This window comes from Panthera leo, chromosome F2 (genome assembly GCF_018350215.1).
Source record: "Panthera leo isolate Ple1 chromosome F2, P.leo_Ple1_pat1.1, whole genome shotgun sequence".
Classification (NCBI taxonomy): Eukaryota; Metazoa; Chordata; class Mammalia; order Carnivora; family Felidae; genus Panthera; species Panthera leo.
The window spans coordinates 54,488,651-54,508,915 of NC_056695.1; the positions used below are offsets into that span (position 1 = coordinate 54,488,651).

Sequence of the window (20,265 nt, forward strand, 5' to 3'; positions counted from 1 at the left end):
TAATTAGTAGTGGGTCCATGGTTTGAAGTCTTCATAATCCTGTTTTAAAGAGGAAGGACTGGCCAGTTTGGAGCTGGGGGTGTCAAATACCATTCAGCAGAGAGAATAACTTCACAATCTAGAAAACTCTCCATCTGGGTTATGCCATCAGCCTTAACTTGCTGCCTTGGGTGTGGCCAATGTGTCCAAGGCTAACAGGCTGAATGGCACCAAATGAGCCACATAGGCAACACATCATCTTCCACAATGAATCAGCATCAGACACGAACCCTTTGGCAGGTGGTTCCATCTCCCACTGCCTTCCACCAAACAGGTCTGGGAAGGGTTACATCCACTGTGGCCATGAACTTCATCCTAACTGATTGTTCTGGGAGCCTGGTAATAAGGAAAGCAAATCCTCCCTGAAAAATTTTCCAGACTTTTGCACATTCCTTATCTTTAATTTCTTGTCAAATTCACAGAACTGAACAGACTTTCTGCCCCTTTAAAAAAGCTAGATGGGGAGTCTGCTGCTTCTATTTAAGGAGAAGTGTTGTTTATCCAGTGTTTACCAAAATGAAGTGCCTGCCCTCCAGGTCTGGCAGGAAAACCTAAATCAGGGAAAAGCAAACTGGAGGTGGCTGGTGGGATCAGAGTAGGGGTGTCAATGCAGAATGAGTTAACGGGGGAGGGAAGAGGTGATGAGGCCTGGGAGAGAGAAATGCGCACTGATTAAAGTCAGGGTCAGGGCTAGGACTGAGGTCTGTGACTTTAAGTCCAGAGTGTAAGAGAAAGGGAGAGGATGAGTCTTGTTCGAAGTCACCTCATTTTCTACTCTCAGTGAAGTGGTGTTGTCCACAGGCAGTTTGAGACCATGAATGGAACAAAAACACCCACTTCCTAGGAGATGACATAATTTACTACTCACGGCAGCGACCTGCAACAACACCCTAAGACAACATGGTGTTTCATTTCGTTTTTTAACTTCACTTTTGTCATAAGCACTGTTTTCCTAATTTACTCCAAGATCTAGGGGCACCTGGGTGGCTCAGTCGGTTAAGCTTCTGACTTCAGCTCAGGTCATGATCTCACAGTTTGTGAGTTTGAGCCCCGCGTCCGGCTCTGTGCTGACAGCTCAGAGCCTGGAGCCTGCTTCACATTCTGTCTCCCTCTCTCTCTGCCCCTCCCACTCATGCTCTCTCTCTCTCTCTCTCTCTCTCAAAAAAAAAAAAAAATTAAAAAATTAAAAAAAGAAAAAAGACTCTAATATCTAACAGCCTTGATTGCCTCTCTTCATCCTTGCCACCCCGTGTGACAGTCTCCAGGTCATACCACACAGCTCTTGTTCCGCACTCACAGGCCCCGCCACCTGTGACAGTGGCCTCACCTCCAGGGGTGCCACGATCCACATCTACACTGAAATTGCCTCTGGATCTCAGCCCACTCCCTTGACTTTCTCAGCAGCGCTGAACTTCCCCTTTCCTGCACTGAGACAGTCTGTCAGAGAGTTACATCAATGGACCTTGTCAGCACTCAGTCATGCTCCACTTCTCATATCTTAATGTCCTTTCCTGTTGGTTCATGAATGATGTATCCCCTTTTCTGTTTCTCTCTTGCATTTCAATTTCTGTGAAGTTGTTTCTCTTTGCTTTTTATGAGGTGCTATGGTTTAGTAGCTTCCATTACTAGCTGTGTGACCTTGGAAAAGCCATGTAGCCTCTCTGTGTCTCCCTTTCTTCTATGAGAGGAAAAAAATAATAGCATCTATCTCGTCAAGTTGTTGAAAAGATTAAATAAGTTAATATATGAAAAAGTAGTGCCTGGCATTCGGCAAACACTTTAAAATACTGCCTTCATTTTTATTTTTCTTCTTATGATTACCCTCCCTGAACCACATCTGGATCCCAACACTATGTAAGACCAGAATCAGGGAAAAGGACTTGGATCAGGAACCAGGAGTGAAGTGAGCTGTCCCGTGAACTGTGAGTAGCAAACCAAAACTAGCATGAAAATAAACAAACAGAAGATGGTTCTGATAGAGAATGGTAAGGATTCGTTCTCCTCCAATTAGATTATAAATCAACAAGGGAATCCTCAGATACGGGCTGTATCGACTGAATTCTCCAATTTCACGTGAGAGCCTGAAACACACGAAAGAATAGCCAACTAGAGAACCTTCTCCTAGAGACTGTGGGTCACACGCACGGTGGGAGATGACATTCCACAAGGGTGAGATGTCATTAGTTCATATTTGAATGCCCACAGCTCTTGGTACACCTAGCAAATGTCAGGCTGAGACACTGATCCTGCTGTCAGAAACAGGCAAATGCCTTAGCAGGGAGCTAACTTAGGTTCTAAAAGAGGTCAACAAAGGGAAGTACTATTTCCTGCTGGAAAGATTAAGATTCCATGGAAGAGGCTGACTAAACTAGCCAGCTTTCAAAACTACCCATGACCATTCAAGCCTGTAGCACGAGGGGCTGTGGAAACAGTCGTGCAGGGTGAAGGGAACAGCATACGAGGGAAGTAACACCAGAGGAAAAGCAATAGCAAGGAAATGAGGCAATAAAGGCACTTCAGAGGCAAGTCGTTTAACATCCTTCTAAGACACAGGCCCCCAAATTTGTGTCTGGCAACAGGTCTTTTGTTTTTGTTTTTTTTTTTAATTTTTTTTTTAACGTTTATTTATTTTTGAGACAGAGAGAGACAGAGCATGAACGGGGGAGGGTCAGAGAGAGGGAGACACAGAATCTGAAACAGGCTGCAGGCTCTGAGCTGTCAGCACAGAGCCCGACTCGGGGCTCGAACTCACGGACCGCGAGATCATGACCTGAGCCGAAGTCGGCTGCTTAACCGACTGAGCCACCCAGGCGCCCCTGGCAACAGGTCTTTTGTACTGGACACAGTCTTCCTCATTTTCTAAAATTCCTACTTTTGCTTCTCTGAGAAAAAAATGTAGACGTGTTACCTTTTTCCGAGAAGTAGGTATCAGAGAAAAGGAACCACATGTTTTTCCTACCCCAGTGATACTACAGCCGTGGTTTGTCTGAATGACTCTGCCGGCGATCTTCAGTGACCTACTGATATTTTCCCTCAGTGACCTTCATTTATAAAGAACCAAATGGACCAAATGACATGAGAGATGGGAGAAAGAGGCGAAGCCTTCAGGCCACAGTGCTGTGTGGGAACCAAGCATGGGCCTAGAAGGTGACATTTCATTATTTTCTCTGCAACTTAGAAATCGATTTCCTCACTCCCTCCTCCTCTTTTAAAAATGAGTCGCAGATGCACAGAATTGGATTAATCAGACTCCTTGGTTCTTGACACACTCTCATCATTGGTCCATGCAAGACTATCTTTGTTTCTTTACTGACTGGTTTGTATGAACCAGTATTTATGTTTATTTGTTTAGTATTCATTTATTGTATTTATGTTTTTGTTTACATTTAACATAATAATCAGGGAAGAAAACACCACCCATCACAAAAACTAGAACATCCACACTAACTTGTATTTACCTCCTCATCTTATACCTTGTTCACCATTTCCTTCCTTTCCTTTTTATAAAGAATTATCACATCTATAAATATTCCAAAAAAACAGATTCTTTTTTATTTTCTGTCTTATCTTTCACTTTTACAACAGGCTACCATGATATCTATAATCTTTGGGGACAATTTTAATTTAAAATCATATTGCTAAGATTCTCCATATATTTGCGGTACATTCACTTGACTGCTATCTAATATTCCATTGTAATACTCATACCATAATTTCTTCAATCTCCTGGTGATGAGAAAATGAATTGGGTTTATTCCAGTTACTCATCTAGCCAGAGTTTCCATTCTGATAAACAACTATTTGTATTTCCAGAGGCACAAGTCTCCCTAAGGAAAAAACCCAGAGAGCAAATCCACTTTAATGTAATATATTCCACAGACGAAAAGAAATGCTCTGCAGATCGTTCATCTTTCTGTACTCTTACCTCTTACTGCCATGGAGGATCAACAGTTACAAGTAAAACTAGAATGTCTGCCTTACCCTATCCCAATTTTAGGGTCCAACATGCCTGAGATGATCCTCCATTCTTGGGTCATTCTGACCCTGAGTAGCCCTAAACGATGAGAGATTACATGACGTCATTTTGGGTTTTGCTTAGGTTACTCCATGACTTTCCCCCTTAGTGTCGACAATGAGACCAGCCCAGAGACATGAGAAGACCCCAGAGTCACTGGACTATAAATATATCCTCACCGAGGGAGAAAATCCTTGCTCCATGGTGCTTCCTTAACATAGCCCAGAACTGGGTAAAGTACCTACTTCTAAAGCCAAACACTGGGTTTGAGTCACAGGTAAGGGAACCACCTGGGTTTTAAACCAGGCCCCACTGTTTGGGGAAGGGGAAGAGACTGTGTAAAAGTTTCTACATCAGAAAGCAACTGCCCTGCTTTGGAAATATTAAAGATAAAATAAAGATTTTTATATTTTGATTTTCATCTAACCATCTCCATGTTAGAGCTGACGATTTGTCGCTTCCAAGCGTCTTGGTCAAGTTAAGCAACGAGGTCTGTGGAGCAGGTCAGGCAATCATGGGGTAGATTTTAAACCATCCTCTGCTCCTAAATTCACCAAAATCATCTACTTATTCCTCAGAGATGGTGGTTCTCAAAGTTTGGTCCCCAAATCAGCAGCAGCAGCAGCAGCAGCAGCACCTGGGACCTTGTTAGAAATGCCCACATTCAGACCACATCCCAGACCTACTGAGGCAGCAACTCAGAGGCAGGGGTGAGGCCCAGTAATCTGGTTTTTAACAAGCCCTTGAGATATCTGTACACTCAAGTTGGAGAAGCACGGCTCTAAGACACCCTGACCGAGATGCCCTCAAAGATCATCTAGCGTAGCTCCTGAATGGCTGCCTCTGGGAAGTGGAGTGCAGGCTTCACTGTGATTTAACTAGAGCTGTATACCACAGAAAACATTTTGGTAATCAATTTTTACACATTTCACATTCAAGATGAGTCAATTTCTTAATTTACTTGGCATAAATCTGAGTGTTACTAACCACGCTTCACTTAACTGACAATACGTATCTAACAGCTGTAGATAAGAGCAGCGTCTAGCTTTGGAAGGTTCTGAGTTCAAATATTTGATCTTTTCTTGAATGACAATGTGACCACAGGCAATCACTTAATCTCTCCACACCTCAGCTTCCTCAATCCAAAAAGGGATCAAGCACGCCTGTTTGATGGGATCATCGTGAGAATTTAAGGACAGACTGGGACAACTGTAAGTGCACAATAAATATCCATCGTTATTATTGGCCTATTTATTCATATGTTTGGTACATGTTGCTAAACACTTATGTTTCTTTAAGAATTCTTGCATATGGGCACCATAAATGTGTGTGTTTTTAAATTACTATGACCGAAATAAGAAGGTGAAGTGCTTATTAATGACTAACCTCTAATTCAATGATATAAAGTTTTTACAGATTACTGGGCAGTAATGGTCAGAAATGGCTTATTATGTTCATACACTGTTCAACATGGTTTACGCGTTTTCTCATTCAATCCTCACACCACGCCCATGAGACAGGTGGTTTTATTCTCATTTTACAGATGAGAGAAGGAAAGGACAGCCATAGCCACAGCCATTGCTCGTGGTGACAGCCACAGCCATTGCTCATGGTGACACAGCTCATAAATGGTGAAGCTGGGATTTGAAACGAGGTATATTGGCCTGAGAAAGATCACAATAAAAAGTGCATCAAAATATGCCTTAAACACTAAGAATGCACACCTGCATGGAACTTCAAGGGTTGGGGAAATACTGTTTTTTCCATTAATGGTCGCTTGCTTGCTCTTGCAAAGGGCATGCTGAAAGCTTTGAAAATTCATTTACAAACAATCTGCAGCAGGGGTTTTAACAAGATTACAGCCACTCTGCTTGGCTCTGCATCCCTTTCCGAGAGCAAACAGGGAGGAGACAGCTCTTTTTTTTTTTTTTTTTTTTTAGCACATTAACCCTAGGGGCTGAGCCATTCCTGCATTTTCAACAGAGATAACAGGATTGAATCTTCATTCTTAAGTGAAAAGTGAACATACTGTGAATACACTTAAAAGAAGTACTGTCATTTTAAAACATCTAATAGAAAGGGGTTCCTCATGGTGTGGTCTGAGGACCATCTGCATCCATGTCATCTAGACTATTTGCTGAAAATACACACTGACTCCCATAATCTACATTTTTATGAACTGTCCAGGTGATCTTTTACATACAGTAAAGTTTGAAAACCACTATAATCAATGGCTCTTGTTTTTAATATTTAACCATAAACTGCAAGCCACCTGCTCAGATCTGTTTAGTGACTCTGAACTCCGTCTGCTTCTTCCCATCCAGAATGCTCCACCCCAGACCATCAGCATTTCTCGCCCAGAATTACTGAAACAGCCACACACTGTGCCCTAGCAGCTCGCCGTGGCCCTGAACACTCCATCTCCCACGCTGTTCCAGAGCATCAATCTCATTAGGTGGCTCCCCTGTGGAAACTCTCTAATGGCACCCCACATCCTTAAGATCAAGTCCAAATGCATGATTACAAGCCCTTTATAATCTCTTTAGGGGCTACTGTACCCCGGCCAGTGCAACCGCCACCATTTCCTGAAGGCAGCACAGTACTCTTTAGACTCCCAGCTTCCACACATGCTGTTCCCTCTACCTGGATTATTTTCCTGTCCCTCTGAGCCTGACTAACTACTACCTGTTATTCAGGTCTCTGGCCTCTTTGACCTTCAGGAAGGGCCCCTCCTTCATGCTCTTACCCTACCCAGAATTTAAGAAGCATTTATCACACTGCACTGCAATGCCTGCTTACAATTTCCCAGCATGTCATCAGCTCCTTGGGCACTCTTTTTTTTAAAGTTTATTTATTTATTTTGAGAGGTAGGGGGAGGGGTAGAGAGAGGAGAGAGAGACTCAAGTAGGCTCCATGCGTCAGAGTAGAGCCCAACGTGGACTTGATGTGGGGCTCGACCCCACAAACTGTGAGATCATGATCTGAGCTGAAATCAAGAGTCAGAGGCTTAACTGACTGAGGCACCCAGATGGCCCTCCTTGAGGGCTTTTGTTCATTGTATCCCAGTGTGTAATGCAGCTGTTAGCACACAGTAGGTGCTGTTGCCTCGACAGATTTAAAAGTTCCCCACTCTCAGCATTCAGCAGTGGCTCCTGAAAAAGCTCTCTGAGCTACCTTCCTCTTTTTCTCCCTTCAACTGGACTGACAGACTAGTATTACTTACAATTAGGATAGATATTCCCTCCACCCCTATCTCTACCCCATATGACCAAATCTCTTAAAACTCAAGCTTTCGGGCCAAAACTTGGCATGCAAAAATCACGCAGCCTAGGAAGGCCTGTGTGTCATTCATCCCTGTCTCCCTAGGGCCAAGCACAGTGCCTGGCATATACAGTAGGCTCAGAAGAATATTTGTTGAATGAAGGGGGAAAGGTACTGAAAGAACTTATAGATCTGGCTGAAATAACGCCACTAAATTTTTTTAATGTTTATTTATTTTTGAGAGAGACAGCAGGGGAGAGACAGAGGATCCTAAGTGAGTTCCATGCTGACAGCAGAGAGCTGGATGAGGGGCTCAAACTCATGAACTGTGAGATCATGACCTAAGCTGAAGTCAGATACTTAACCGACCGAGCCACCCTGGTGCCACCCCAACCCCGACTAATTTTTGAGAAACCACAAAGGAAGAGAAATAACAGGTTGGAGATGAACAAAAAGTATACAGGTATTCAAAGCAGACAGAAAGGTAAATTCTGAAAATTATAAACTGCCAAGTTTGGCGTTGATCTGCAGTAAAACTGTAGAGGCAAGTAGGAGCCAGCAAGAGTTCACTAAGAACCAGATAGGACACACAGTTCTCACTTCCTTTTCTGACAGAGTTAGGATTGCAGGCTACCACATAAATCACACGTGTGGAATCCAGTAGGCATTTAGTCACTTAGAACAGTCTTCTGAACGAGGTGGAGATGTGCACTGGGTGATGGCACAGTCCAGTACCCAAAGGATTTGGACTAATGGATTGCCTGTCAACCTTGAGGGAAATCTCCAGTGATGTGTCACCTGACTCTGCCCTTGTCCTTAACCTACTTAACATGCTTTATTAATGACATGCATGAAAACACGAAAGGTATGGTGTTGACAGCAGACTACAGATTACACAGGCCTTGAAGGGATAACCTACTCAAGGAAGGACGGGGTCAGGTACTAATGTTACCAGCTGCTGTGAACCAAAAGCTGAATGTGATAGAAACTCTACGTCTGCCATTTCCTTTAATTCTTCCTCTCAAAAACATTCAGAGTGTAGATGAGGAAACTGAGGTTCTGAGTGTGACGTGATTTGCCCCACGCCATGAGTTAGTAAACAGCAGAGCTGGTTGTCTGACTCCAGTTTCTTTTCCACCCTCTCTGCTTGGGACCTCACGATCAGAATTCACAAAGATCTAAGAACTGGAAACCAAGATAATAACATTCAATTTAGTCCATTTCAAATATGCAGTAAACCTTGCACATGCTAAGGCTTTGGGAATAGAGATTGGGGAGGAGGGGCCTGGAGAAGAACTCCAGGGCCCAAAGACCCTGTCAGGAGATGGGCCACACAAACAACTAGAATATGAGAGGACAAGATGGGTGCAATATAGACAGGGGGGCCTTGAGGGAACACAGAGGGAGAAGAAATACTTCTAGCCAGGTGAGGGTAATGGGGGAGGAGATATGTCATGGATGAGATGCCACTTAAGATGGGCCTCGAACACTGGACAGAACAGGAACAAGTGTTGGGGGTGCAGAAAGGGACAGACCTCAGGTGAAAGGGATGGCCGGACCTGACACATGGAGGAAGGAAAACACAGGGAATATTCAGAATATATTGGATCCCTTGTTTGGCTGGAGGATAGTGATCGGATGAGATAAAGCAGCCACAGAGGTGAGTTGTCCTGGAATGCTGAAGAATGTGAATGCTGTGCTCAGGGAGTTTACTTGGAAGGCAAGAGGGAGCCATGCGGAGTTTTGGATGGAATGGTGATATGAATACAGTGATGTTTTTGCAGATATAGTGACAGCAATATCTGGGGGAGAGATTGGAGGCTGGAAGGCAAGGCAGATGACTATGACAGTTAGGAGGTGGGTCATATGGTGAAGGGAGGAGAGCCCTGACAGTGGAGATCCTTCCCAGTTCTGAACCTAGTTGTTAGGTTCAGAAAATTAACTGCATTGGTTCAACGTCATCCAGGTGAATAAAAGAATTTAAAACAGCAAAAGCAGAAAGTATGTGAAGCATTAACAAACACCCTCACCTTGTGTTACATGCTTGACTGCAATGCCACTACATAAAATAACAATTGAATGAAGATATGTATGTTTTCTGCCCTATCAGAGTGGAAAAGCAAACCAAACAGGAACTTTCTCAGCCAAATGAAAGGAAGAATGGCTCTCATATTGCCTGGGGACTGTGCAAAAAATAAAATAATCTAATCAGAATGGATTGAGATGCTCTGAGATCAATGCTAGATTTAATCTAGTGCCGTGTAATCCACCTTTAAAGCAAATATCTTTTCTTTGGAAGCACAAATGTCAATAAAATAAAACAAACAAACTGGGTAAATTCTGGCCACTTCTGGCATCTATACAGAGTGTTGGAACAAAAGCAAATGGAGAAACAGAAAGGCTAGAGGGGTTTGTTTTAATTCAGACATGTGTTCAAGGAACTAAAGTGAGAATCAGGGAGAGGGAATAATAGGGTCACATGGAAATGTTTCCAGGAGAAAACCTGGCAGCACAACAGAGAGAATTCTGGATCAAGGGCCTGGCTTGGAGGAGAGCAGGTGCAAAGCAGGTGGAAAAGCTATTGCACTCTGCTCAGAGAGACCTGTTCAAGGCCTAACCCGCCCAGGGAGGGGACACTACCTCGGAGGCGGCCCTCCCACTGTGACCTTGCAGACAGCCGGGTGCATGCTGGGCAGGGAGACAAGGCATTCTGCAAACCGGCTCAGCTTCCATCAGCCAGCTCCAGCATTGCACCTCACACCACTGTTTACCAATTAAAAATTATCTGAACTCTCCAGCTTCTGAACAAAATGCTTTTGCCTGTCCCCCTGAAAAAATTCTCTACTGATTCTTAGGTGGTTTATAGTATTTAAAAAGAATGAAGCACACTCACAATTAGATTAGGCTCCACACACAAATTATGCTCTGAATTTCCATGGACTTGTTTAATGGAACCTTCCCCAGGATCTCCACTCAAAGTGACATCTGGCACGGAGCACAAGTTCCCAGGCCAACACTTTGCTTGCCCTGCTAATCTGCCCCACCCCCAGCCCTCCACAAGTTAACTTTTAAATTCAAGTGTACTCAGTGTTCTCTCTTCTCTCCACCCCTTTCCTCCTCACCCCACAACGTTCTTTGAAAAAGCAAAATGGAATGGAAAAGCAAAACAGACTGTCACAAAAATACTGAGGCCACTGTCTTCAGGACCACTGGAGAATAACTGCACAGTGGTAAGACGGAGATGATAGGTAGGGGAACGATAGTTTGAAAATATCCCCAAAGAACTAAATGGTATGTGACTAATTTCTGTGGACTATATCTATGAGCACCCCCAATGAGGCAAAACTAACAAGGCTCAAAAGGAACAAGCTCACTGAAGCTGAATTCCAATTTCTCCCTGACATACAGCACCACACAAATATCCTCTGGGCTCTGGGGAGCTTCCGTTCATTCACAAACATCTAGAGAGGACCTACAAAGTTCTAGGCACTGTGCTAACTATGGAGAACATAAAGGCAAAGAAAACATGGCTCCAGGTCTTTTAAATCTTACCCTTGTGTTCAGACATATTTTTAGAGACACATATGTAATAAGATGTTAAGATTGTTTTTGAAGTGCAAGGCAATACAAAACACATTTCGATATAGTGGTGACCTGTGGGGGGAGGCAGAGAATGGGATCTGGGAGATCACACAGACAGCTTTGGGGGTGGTGATTCTAAGAGTGGAAGGTGGGTCACAAATATTTGCCTTATTACTATAGTGAACGGCTTACATGTATGTTATATATATTCTCGTTATGCATCACATTTTATACATAACATTAAAAAGAAACAGGGAAGCAGCTAAAATGAATTTAAAATAAAAGATAATCAAATGATAAGGAAAGAAAGAAAGAAAGAAAGAAAGAAAGAAAGAAAGAGGAAAGAAAGAAAGAAAGAAAGAAAGAAAGAAAGAGGAAAGAAAGAAAGAGGAAAGAAAGAGGAAGGAAGGAAGGAAGGAAGGAAGGAAGGAAGGAAGGAAGAAAATGTAGTCCATGTCCTAGAGAGGCTCATACCCCAGCAGAAGAAAGAGCCATCTAAAAAATAGTTATTAAATATAACATAGTAATCATAACAACGGAATTTTTTTAAAACTCTAAGGGAGAGGAACCCCTGAGTGGTTGAGTGTTTGACTCTTGGTTTTGGTTCAGGTCCTGATCTTGGGGTTTGTGGGACTGAGTGCTGACAGCGTGGAGCCTGCTTGGGATTCTTTGTCTCTCTCCCTCTCTCTCTGCCCCTCTTCGACTCTCTCTCTCTCTCTCAAAATAAATAAATGAACTTAAAAAAAAACAACCCTAAGGGAGTACATAGTATTTAAATAAACAGCAATGGCTTGTGAAGTTCTGATACTTGAGCGTCTACACATTTAAACAGCTGGTTTAACCCTTTATAAGTGTCAGTACAACACTACTCCCCCTGGGATGATTTCCAGACTCCCAAAGTTTGGGTTCTAAGGTCCTCCTCTCCGCACTCACGGGACCCTGTACCTCCCCCAGAAACATGTTACACATCTTACAGGGAGCCCCATGTTTACAGTTATATCCCAGTACCTGGCTCAGTACCTGACTCATCAATAACTACTTGTTGAAAAAACAAATGAGTAGCATTACAGGTTCAGTACTGTTAAGAGGTGGCTGAGACTAAAGAAAGAAGGAAGGGTGGGAACGCTAAGTTGGAGAATCCCATCCAAAATTCAAGAATGCCCCAGCTTCGTGCAGACAAAACTCCTTACTATCCCTGGCAAGCCCAGCTTGGTGGGATACGACACCAGGGCACCACTTACAGATCCTAACCCATTGCTCAGTACGCCTAGAGCTTCTCAGCCTGTGGCCTGGATCCTTCTCCTCTTCCAGTAACTGAGGGGAGAAGCATTGGATGTCAGGCAGGATCAGGTTCAGGCACAACCTCCATCTCTCAAGAACAGTCAGGCCCGCCAACAGTCTCGGCAGAAATCAGATCGTCCTGGCAGAGGGTTGCAGAGCCTTACTATCTCAGCCACAGGGGTGAGGACAAGAAGCCAAAGACTCAGGAAGATCCAGTTTCCCCGAATAATGTTGCCGCCACACAAGGCAAGGAAGCATGCCTCCCTCTGAAACTGCCACAAACTCCCTCTGCTGAAAAAAAAGACTCAGCGAACAGAGCTGAGAGCTCAAAATGCTCCTCAGATGTCAACAAAAGGATGTGACCCACAACTCATGCCTGCAGCACCAAGTGCCTAATGGAACACTTGACAAACTGTGCACCATCAGAGCATCTGACTGTGTGGCCGATAACAATGGGAAAGAAAGTGGGGCATTATTTTGGTCACCAGACCAGCATTGTAAAGATAAAAGGTCACCATGCTGGTGGGGATGTTGCTAAGGATTTAACGTTTGCCTTGAAACATTACAACAGAGGGCTTATTCTAGCTCGATTATCTGAGTGATATTGCATATGAAATCATGTTTAGCATAATATATTTAACTATGTATTTGGACATACGTTGATTCTCAAGTTCCCAAACTCCCGAGAGCTCATTTTAAATCACATCGTAAAATGTCTTCCCCTTTTTTCCATTCGAGTGGATTGGTATGGTCCTTGTTCCACATGCCACGTTCTTTCCAGGGCAAACAGATGGAAAGAGAGGATATGCCAGAAAGAAGAAATGGAAAATGAAAATGACATAAAAATAAAAATAAAGCTGCAAAATGTAATCTGGGTCAACTCCTCATGCGTTTTTAAAATCAACACCAGCAGGCTCTGTGCATAGGGCATTGGTTTTATATGTACTTTTTTTTTTTGGCTCAGATGTCACACAGGATTAGTGCAAAAGGAAAAGTCCCAGCATGGGGCCTATTTTTATACAGATTAATCAATCATTCCTGTCTCTTCCTCTCCCATCACCCCCCAAACTTTCAACTTAATGAAACTGTTCTCTTTTCAAAGTATGTCATTTACTACACTCTGAACGGAAATCCTTTCAGGAAAGGAAGTGAATTTAAACTTTGAACCTAGATTTTTCACTGTCATATTTTTAATTTATTATAAATATTAACAACTTATGCTATGGCCTACCCCCTTTTATCTTACAGACCCATTGTGGAATGCTACATATCCACTAGTGGTAGCAAAATGAGTAGGCAAACGCTTTGTTATATGCACGTACAGCCATTTAACCAAAAGAGAAAAGCACACACTGGAAAAGAGAAGACTATTCTCTATCTCACATTTTGTTAGGTACATTATCTTGTACAGTGAATGCCATCATTCCCATCAGAATACTAAGCACATAGTTAGATTCTCAGTAAGTATTTGATAGAAAATTTGATAGGCTTAAGGGAACCAAACCAAAGAATTGTGCAAGCTCTGAGCCACAGCCTCCCTGGACTATATGGCATCACAAAAATGGTGATGATGATACTCACAGTATTCGTAATACAACAGCTAATAATTACTGTATGCCATGTGTCACTGATGATGTCACTCAATTTTCAAAGCAGCCTTATATCATAGGTCCTATTATTGTTCCATTGTACAGATGAGGAAACAGTTTTAGAGAGGGGGTTCACATATTTTGAGGTCGAAAAAAATCCCATGTTATGCTGGTTTGCAGAGAAGGGGACAGACACATCGAGATGGTGAAATGGGGCCCTATGTTACCAATCAGCTGAAAAACATTGGAAAAGTGTCATTGACATTGTTTCCATGTCTCCAAAAGCATGATCACAACAGAGTTCATCATGCCCCTTTATCTGTCCACTATTCCTTTGACAGATGGAAATTATATTTATAAAATATTAAGCAATGACCTAAAGCTTGACCTCAATGACAAGTCCAGAGTGTGTGGACTTGTCACACACTCTCACAGGGTGATATTTTTTCACCACTTTGGGCAATAAAAATTGAGCCATGACTAACAGTTGTCAGTCATAAGTACAGAAAATAAAAGAAATTTACAATCTAGCATGATATTCTGTGCTCACTCTTTTATGTGATTAAAAATGAATTTCTCTTATACCAATATAACACATACTCTGCTTTTTGTTTAGACCTGCTGGATGCTATCTACTGTGGATGGCCTAAAAATCTAAATTTTACACAATTTTAAAGTTATTGAACTACACTTAGGCTTACCATATGTATAGGCTTCCTTTGTTTCTAGTAATTAATTTTAACACCACAGACATTAATCATTTGCCCACCAGATGAAAATCGCTTTAAGATGACTCATTTATTTTACAACATTGCAAACCCAACCCTTATGCTCTTGGAATGTAGAGTAAAGAGGAAACGTTAGATCAAATCAGTCATTAAAAAGAAGAAGAAGAAGAAGAAGAAGAAGAAGAAGAAGAAGAAGAAGAAGAAGAAGAAGAAGAAAACTTTTCGACATCCCAATTCCATGTACATGAAGAGTTTCAGAGTTTCTCCTGGATGCCACGTGAGAAAAGTGAATTAAAACTGGTCAGAGATGTGCTCTGAATAATTTCCATGAACGGGCAGACAAGAGCACGGGAGCAAGCTCTCTCGATAATAAATACACTGCGTCTCAGCCTACACAGAGGCCCACTGCAACTATGCGCAGTGCCAATTAGCATTAATTGTGGTTGTGCTCAACTATTCCCAGAGCGCACCGCTGGGGAAGGCCAGGCTTTGCATTTACAAATGCAGCATGCGATGCTCAGACTTAGAAGAGCGTTCTAAAATGTAAATGTCCATGGTCAATCTATCTTCACTGCGTTGGCTTTGAATTCCACAAACAGACTCACAGATGACAAGGGGTATTTAAAACAATATATGTGTGTATTTTTAAAAGTTAGTTATAGACTCTGCATTCAGAATATCTGAGAGGCAGAGTTGAAATTTGCTTTTAGACTACATTTTTCGCCTACCACAACTAACTTTACACACACAGACATACACAAAGAGCATATCCTCTGTGATCCAATATAATTATTTACTTACTGTGACTAATACTACTTACTTAAAAGATAAGCTCCGTAGACTTTCATGGCAAACACTGCCTCTGCAAACAGCCTCCCGCCACAGGCTGGGGTATGTCTCGTGCAGAAATACAGTGTGAGCAGCTCATCTCTCCATGGAGTACAGTCTTAGAGTGGGGTATCCATGGAGACAGAGCCTCCTCCATGTGCAGGGCAAGGAAGTTCCTCTGCTGGGCACCATAGCAACAGGAGGCAGAGAGATGGCTGGCCTATCAGGGAAGAGGAGCTTCTCCCTGGTGACTGCAGCATTTCAAATGAAACCATCGCCCTCGTGAATGGACACAAAGCATTTAAAGAAATACCAAATTGTCAAATAGAAGGAAATGCCTGCACAAGTCAGGGCTGATCCTTTGACAATGTTGGAGCAAAACGCTTAGTCTTTCTACAATGACTGTATCCCAATGGGCAAGGAAGAAATTGCATCAAAACCCCACACATTCCTAAATTTAATGGCAAGAATGTGAAGCTTGGGGAAAAAATGCTTGTTGTACTCCATGAATTCCAGCTATTTAAATATGCAAGGCACTTCACAGAGCTGCCCAAGAAAGAGGAACAGGAGAGATCTGTTGTTCTGAAAGGAGGAAAGGAATCGAGGACTCCCTGGGCATAGTCCTTCCAAATGGATTTGCTTAGAGTAGACATGTTTATTAAGCTTTCACCAAAACCCTCCATTATATCAGAATAATTCTTACAAAACAGTTATCTGTGATAAAACCAGACCAATGCAGAGGAGATGGTGAGTAGACATTCCAATGCCTTAATACTGTGCTATTTGTCAACTTTCCCCATTTCTTATTTAATGACAATAATGACAGTGATTATTTATTGAGCACATACTGTGCACCAGGCAAACACCATCACTACAAATGCAGCTTCCTGCCAAATACTGACATTGGTTTTTACAAAGATACATGATACACATGTTTACCTCTAAAGCTGTGCTCTTTGTAAACTTTCCTCATTTCTTATTTAATAGCAGTGATAACAGAGGTAATTCAATAAGTTCAATAAATATATTGAACACATACAGCATGCTGGCAGACACCATCACTACAAACAAAACTTCCTGCCAGACATTAACAATGATTTTTGCAAAGATACAAGATGTGCACGTGGACCTCTCAGTGCTGTGCAGTATGCATATGCTATATACCCGACACATTTTACGATTCTCACAGCAACCTGCAAAAGCTAAGTATTAATTACTCCTCTATATTGTAAAGAAAAAGAGAAGACTTTCTTTTCTCCATAGGTCTGCAAGTGGCCTGGTTCACCCTATTCAGTGTCTAAATATAAGGTGAGGTAACCCTCCTCCCACAATTATCTCTCAGAAAAGGAGAAACCCCATATATTAGAGTCTTTCCATAGCCTCTTATTATAGAGCTCTTGCTCATAATTACCTTCTCTGAACAAAAAGTGCTGTTTGAAAAACACATCAGTCTGACTTGACCTCAATCAGTGCTAGTTTGGGCTGTCTATGGGAGGTCAACTGATGGGATTGTTTAAAATGAAGGAGGCTAAGAAATGAAAAAAAACAGATTATGTAATTATTCCTGTGATTTCCCCCCATCCTTTAAAAGAACCTTTTAAATGGCAATATGGTCAATGGTTAAATTGTAGAGATCACAAAAACCCATATCCCTTGCTAACTGAACTCAAGAACCAAATAGCTTTGGATAATGAAGGGTATTTGTATAAATCTACAGGAAAACAGAAAAATCAGCTGTCCTCATACTACAGTGGATGTTGTGACAGCTTGCAGGTTGTCTACCTCCATTTTCCCCTTTTTCCACAGTAACAGGTGCCTGTTTGGCCAAGTGTCCTGGGATATAATTGGAAATGACTTCTGTGTCCTGACCTTAAAGTGACTGAGTGCCCCCCGGTCCCTTTCTCCCTTCCTCTGCCTAGTAGGTCACAGCCAACCTGACATAGGTTGTGATTTGGTGATCAGGTGATTAGGGATCACCCAAATACCTAGGTTTTGTTTAGCAAGAGACAAATAAACTTCTGTCTGGTTTTAACCTCTGTATTTTATTTAATCTTTATATTTAACCTTTGTATTTATAACCTCTTTTTTACAGTAACTTCACTGATACCTTCATCGTACTTGTAGTCTTAAAGAAAATGTCCAATGAGAGCACTAGACGTGGATTCAAAATTGCTTCGTATCAAACAAATTGGGTGGAAGTGAAAATGATGTGTTCTAGAAAAGTCAGAGGAGTTGGAAAGTAGCTCTAGGGATGAGAAAAACTGAATAAAAATCTTACATTAACTGTGAACAAAAACACCCCCCAATGTTTCTAAATTAATAGTACAGTATAAGTAAGTACATTTAACTAAAATAACGAATAAAAAATCCATCCGAAACGGACTCTTCCATTCAGATCTCCTAAGATTTACTCGAGCTAGCAAGTGAAATAAAATTTTTTTATTCTCATTAGGGAAATGCGAGTCCTTCGATTCTGCCATATACACTGCATCCCTAGATCTTTCTCTGTTTCCACCGTCCTTCCTAGGCTAAGCCATCTAAACTTAAGTACATCTTCTTCCAGTTTCCCATCCTGATGATCCAAGCTCCACAGAATAGTCAAAAGGATCTCAAACATTTACCTTAAATTATGTCTGTCTTCTTGAAACCCTCCAATGGCTTCCCAGTAATCAAACGATACAGACTTCACCTGTCACCACTCTCTCCCTTCCTAACTCACTGCCTTACCCCCAACCCCACACGTCCCTAAATATGAAGGGATATGGCTAAGTTCTCAGCTCAAATGTCATCTCCTCAGACACTCCCTTGCCTCATCCCCAGTCACTGTCTATATAAATTACCTTGCTTCATTTGTCACTATCTGAACTCATCTTGTTTGTCTGCTTGTGTATCAGCCATCTCCCCATGTTAAAGGCAGACTCCATGAGAACAGGCATCTTGTCTGTTTCTTCCCTCTATCCTTACTGTCTAGAACAACGGTAGCAGCACAGACTAAATGCTTAATAAATATCAGCTGCATGAAAGCTGGTCAACGTACAGCCAGGATTCAAACCTAGGTTTAGCGGAAACCTCTTTGATGTGATGAAGTGCGGGTTCCCTTTCTTTTCTTTAGACTCTGATGTGAACCTCATGCTTCTGCTATGCCATAAACATTCTAGTCCATGCATCTCCAAGTATATGCAGCCAGGTTCCTGAGGCATTACCTCACTTAAACCATGGGCTGCATCCTTGGCTGCTATCAGATACAAGCTTAGGTGGCAGAAAATGTTAACGCAGTGAATTACCCAAGCAAACATACTATGTGGTTCAACGCATATTCTTTTTCTCTTTTTTAAAAATAATGTTTATTTATTTATTTCGTGGGAGACAGAGACAATGCAAGGGGGGAGGCACAGAGAAAGAGAGAATCCCAAGCAGGCTCCACGCTGCCAGCAGAGCCCAACGCAGGGCTTGAACCCACAAAGTCGTGAGATCATGACCTGAGCCAAAACCAAGAGTCAGATGCTTAACCGACTGAGCTACCCAGGTGCCTCTCAACCTATAACTTTTTGTCTATAGCCCTGCTGTACACCAAAATGCCACACAACGAATTGTACCCACAAAGGAGACAGAGAGATCAGGGTATTTAACTGTCTGGCTCTTCTCCTATCAGGGGTTTCATTCCTACACAGAAGCGCGTGTCCAATTGCTTCACACGTAGCCTCAGAGTTCTTTCCCTCTGGGTTCTGAGTAACTCCGCCCTCTTCTCGGCCCTTCAGGATGTAGAAATAACTCCAAGCTGCTGACAAGGCCAAGTATTTCACCATACCTCATTGGATCCCCTTAATTATGCCCCCACCTCTGCACACAGACAGTGTCTTCGATAAACTCTCCTCAGTTAGTACAAAAACAAAAGTCTAATCTAAAGCATAGATCTGCATGATTTATAACTCTTGGTTTCCACGTTTATGTATAAGGTTCCAGGTTTATTTCTCTTCCGTTGGCAGTCGATAAGTATGTTTAATAGTGAGTGTGTGGTCTGCTGGAACATCTGCTATGTATGGGAAACCAATAATGCTTCGTTCTCAACACATTAGAGCACTTAGTAAGCATTTGGCAGGCCCCCAAACTGGTGGCCATAACACTACACATGCAATAAATGCTAGCAGACCCAGGATTTGGATGGCAGTCACCTTTGGGAAGAAGGGGATTACAATTCACTAATTCTTAGGGGAACACCATTACCGGACCATTTGGCACCATTAGCTTGATTGGGTGCATCCTCAAAAGCACAGATGGGAGGAAGGCATGAGAGTGAATATGTAACCTTGCACAAAGATAAACACTTCCGTCCACTCATCACATTTCAGCTTTATTTTACTGATCTGGTGTCTGCTGGGGAAAAGTGACAGACTGAACAATAGTCTACCACAACATGTTCTCTGCTGCATTCTGGGTGAGCATTCTTGCTCTCGGGGTGAAAGAAAGGTTCAGAGGCTCATTTCCGTATAAATGCAAAAGCTCTTGTTTAAATTGACAAAGTCTAATGATCTCTGCTTAGGAAAGTATTCATGATATGCAGGGTAGCACAATAAACATTTTGACAAGCAGGAAAGGACTAGTTTATGATTAAGAGGAGAACACCGAAGATCTTAACATTCCTTTGATGTTCGTATCCTCATAGTTAATTGATCTGCATCCAAACAGTCTTATGTGTTCAACTCTGTGGACTTTATTGAAGCTATATTGAGGTTCATTGATTTTGTTATTGGCAACAACCAGCATAACCTACATATGGACTATATTAGCTAATTTATAAAAATTAATAAGAATTTTTAGAGTTTTACAGACATTAAAGAAAAATAATTTCTGTCTTATTCAACACATTTTTCTCAATTGTCACACTCCCTTATTGCAATTAAAATTATTCCTTTGAAGGCAGACCTTATAAGCAGGGCAATGG

The 20,265-nt window shown here is 42.1% G+C and overlaps 1 protein-coding gene across 4 annotated transcripts in view; it reads right to left on the reverse strand.

Annotated features, from left to right (window-relative positions):
- SYBU (syntabulin) overlaps positions 1–20,265 on the reverse strand; it is a 73,404-nt gene that overhangs the window by 20,510 nt on the left and 32,629 nt on the right. The window contains exon 1 of one of the 4 annotated variants that reach the window (XM_042923833.1): positions 15,316–15,377. The exons of the other annotated variants lie outside the window; for them this stretch is intronic. Within the exon in view, the coding sequence (XP_042779767.1) occupies positions 15,316–15,343 (28 nt within the window). The 5' untranslated portion in view covers positions 15,344–15,377. Of the gene's footprint in view, positions 1–15,315; positions 15,378–20,265 lie in introns of those variants that run through there. 4 annotated transcript variants of the gene reach the window in all.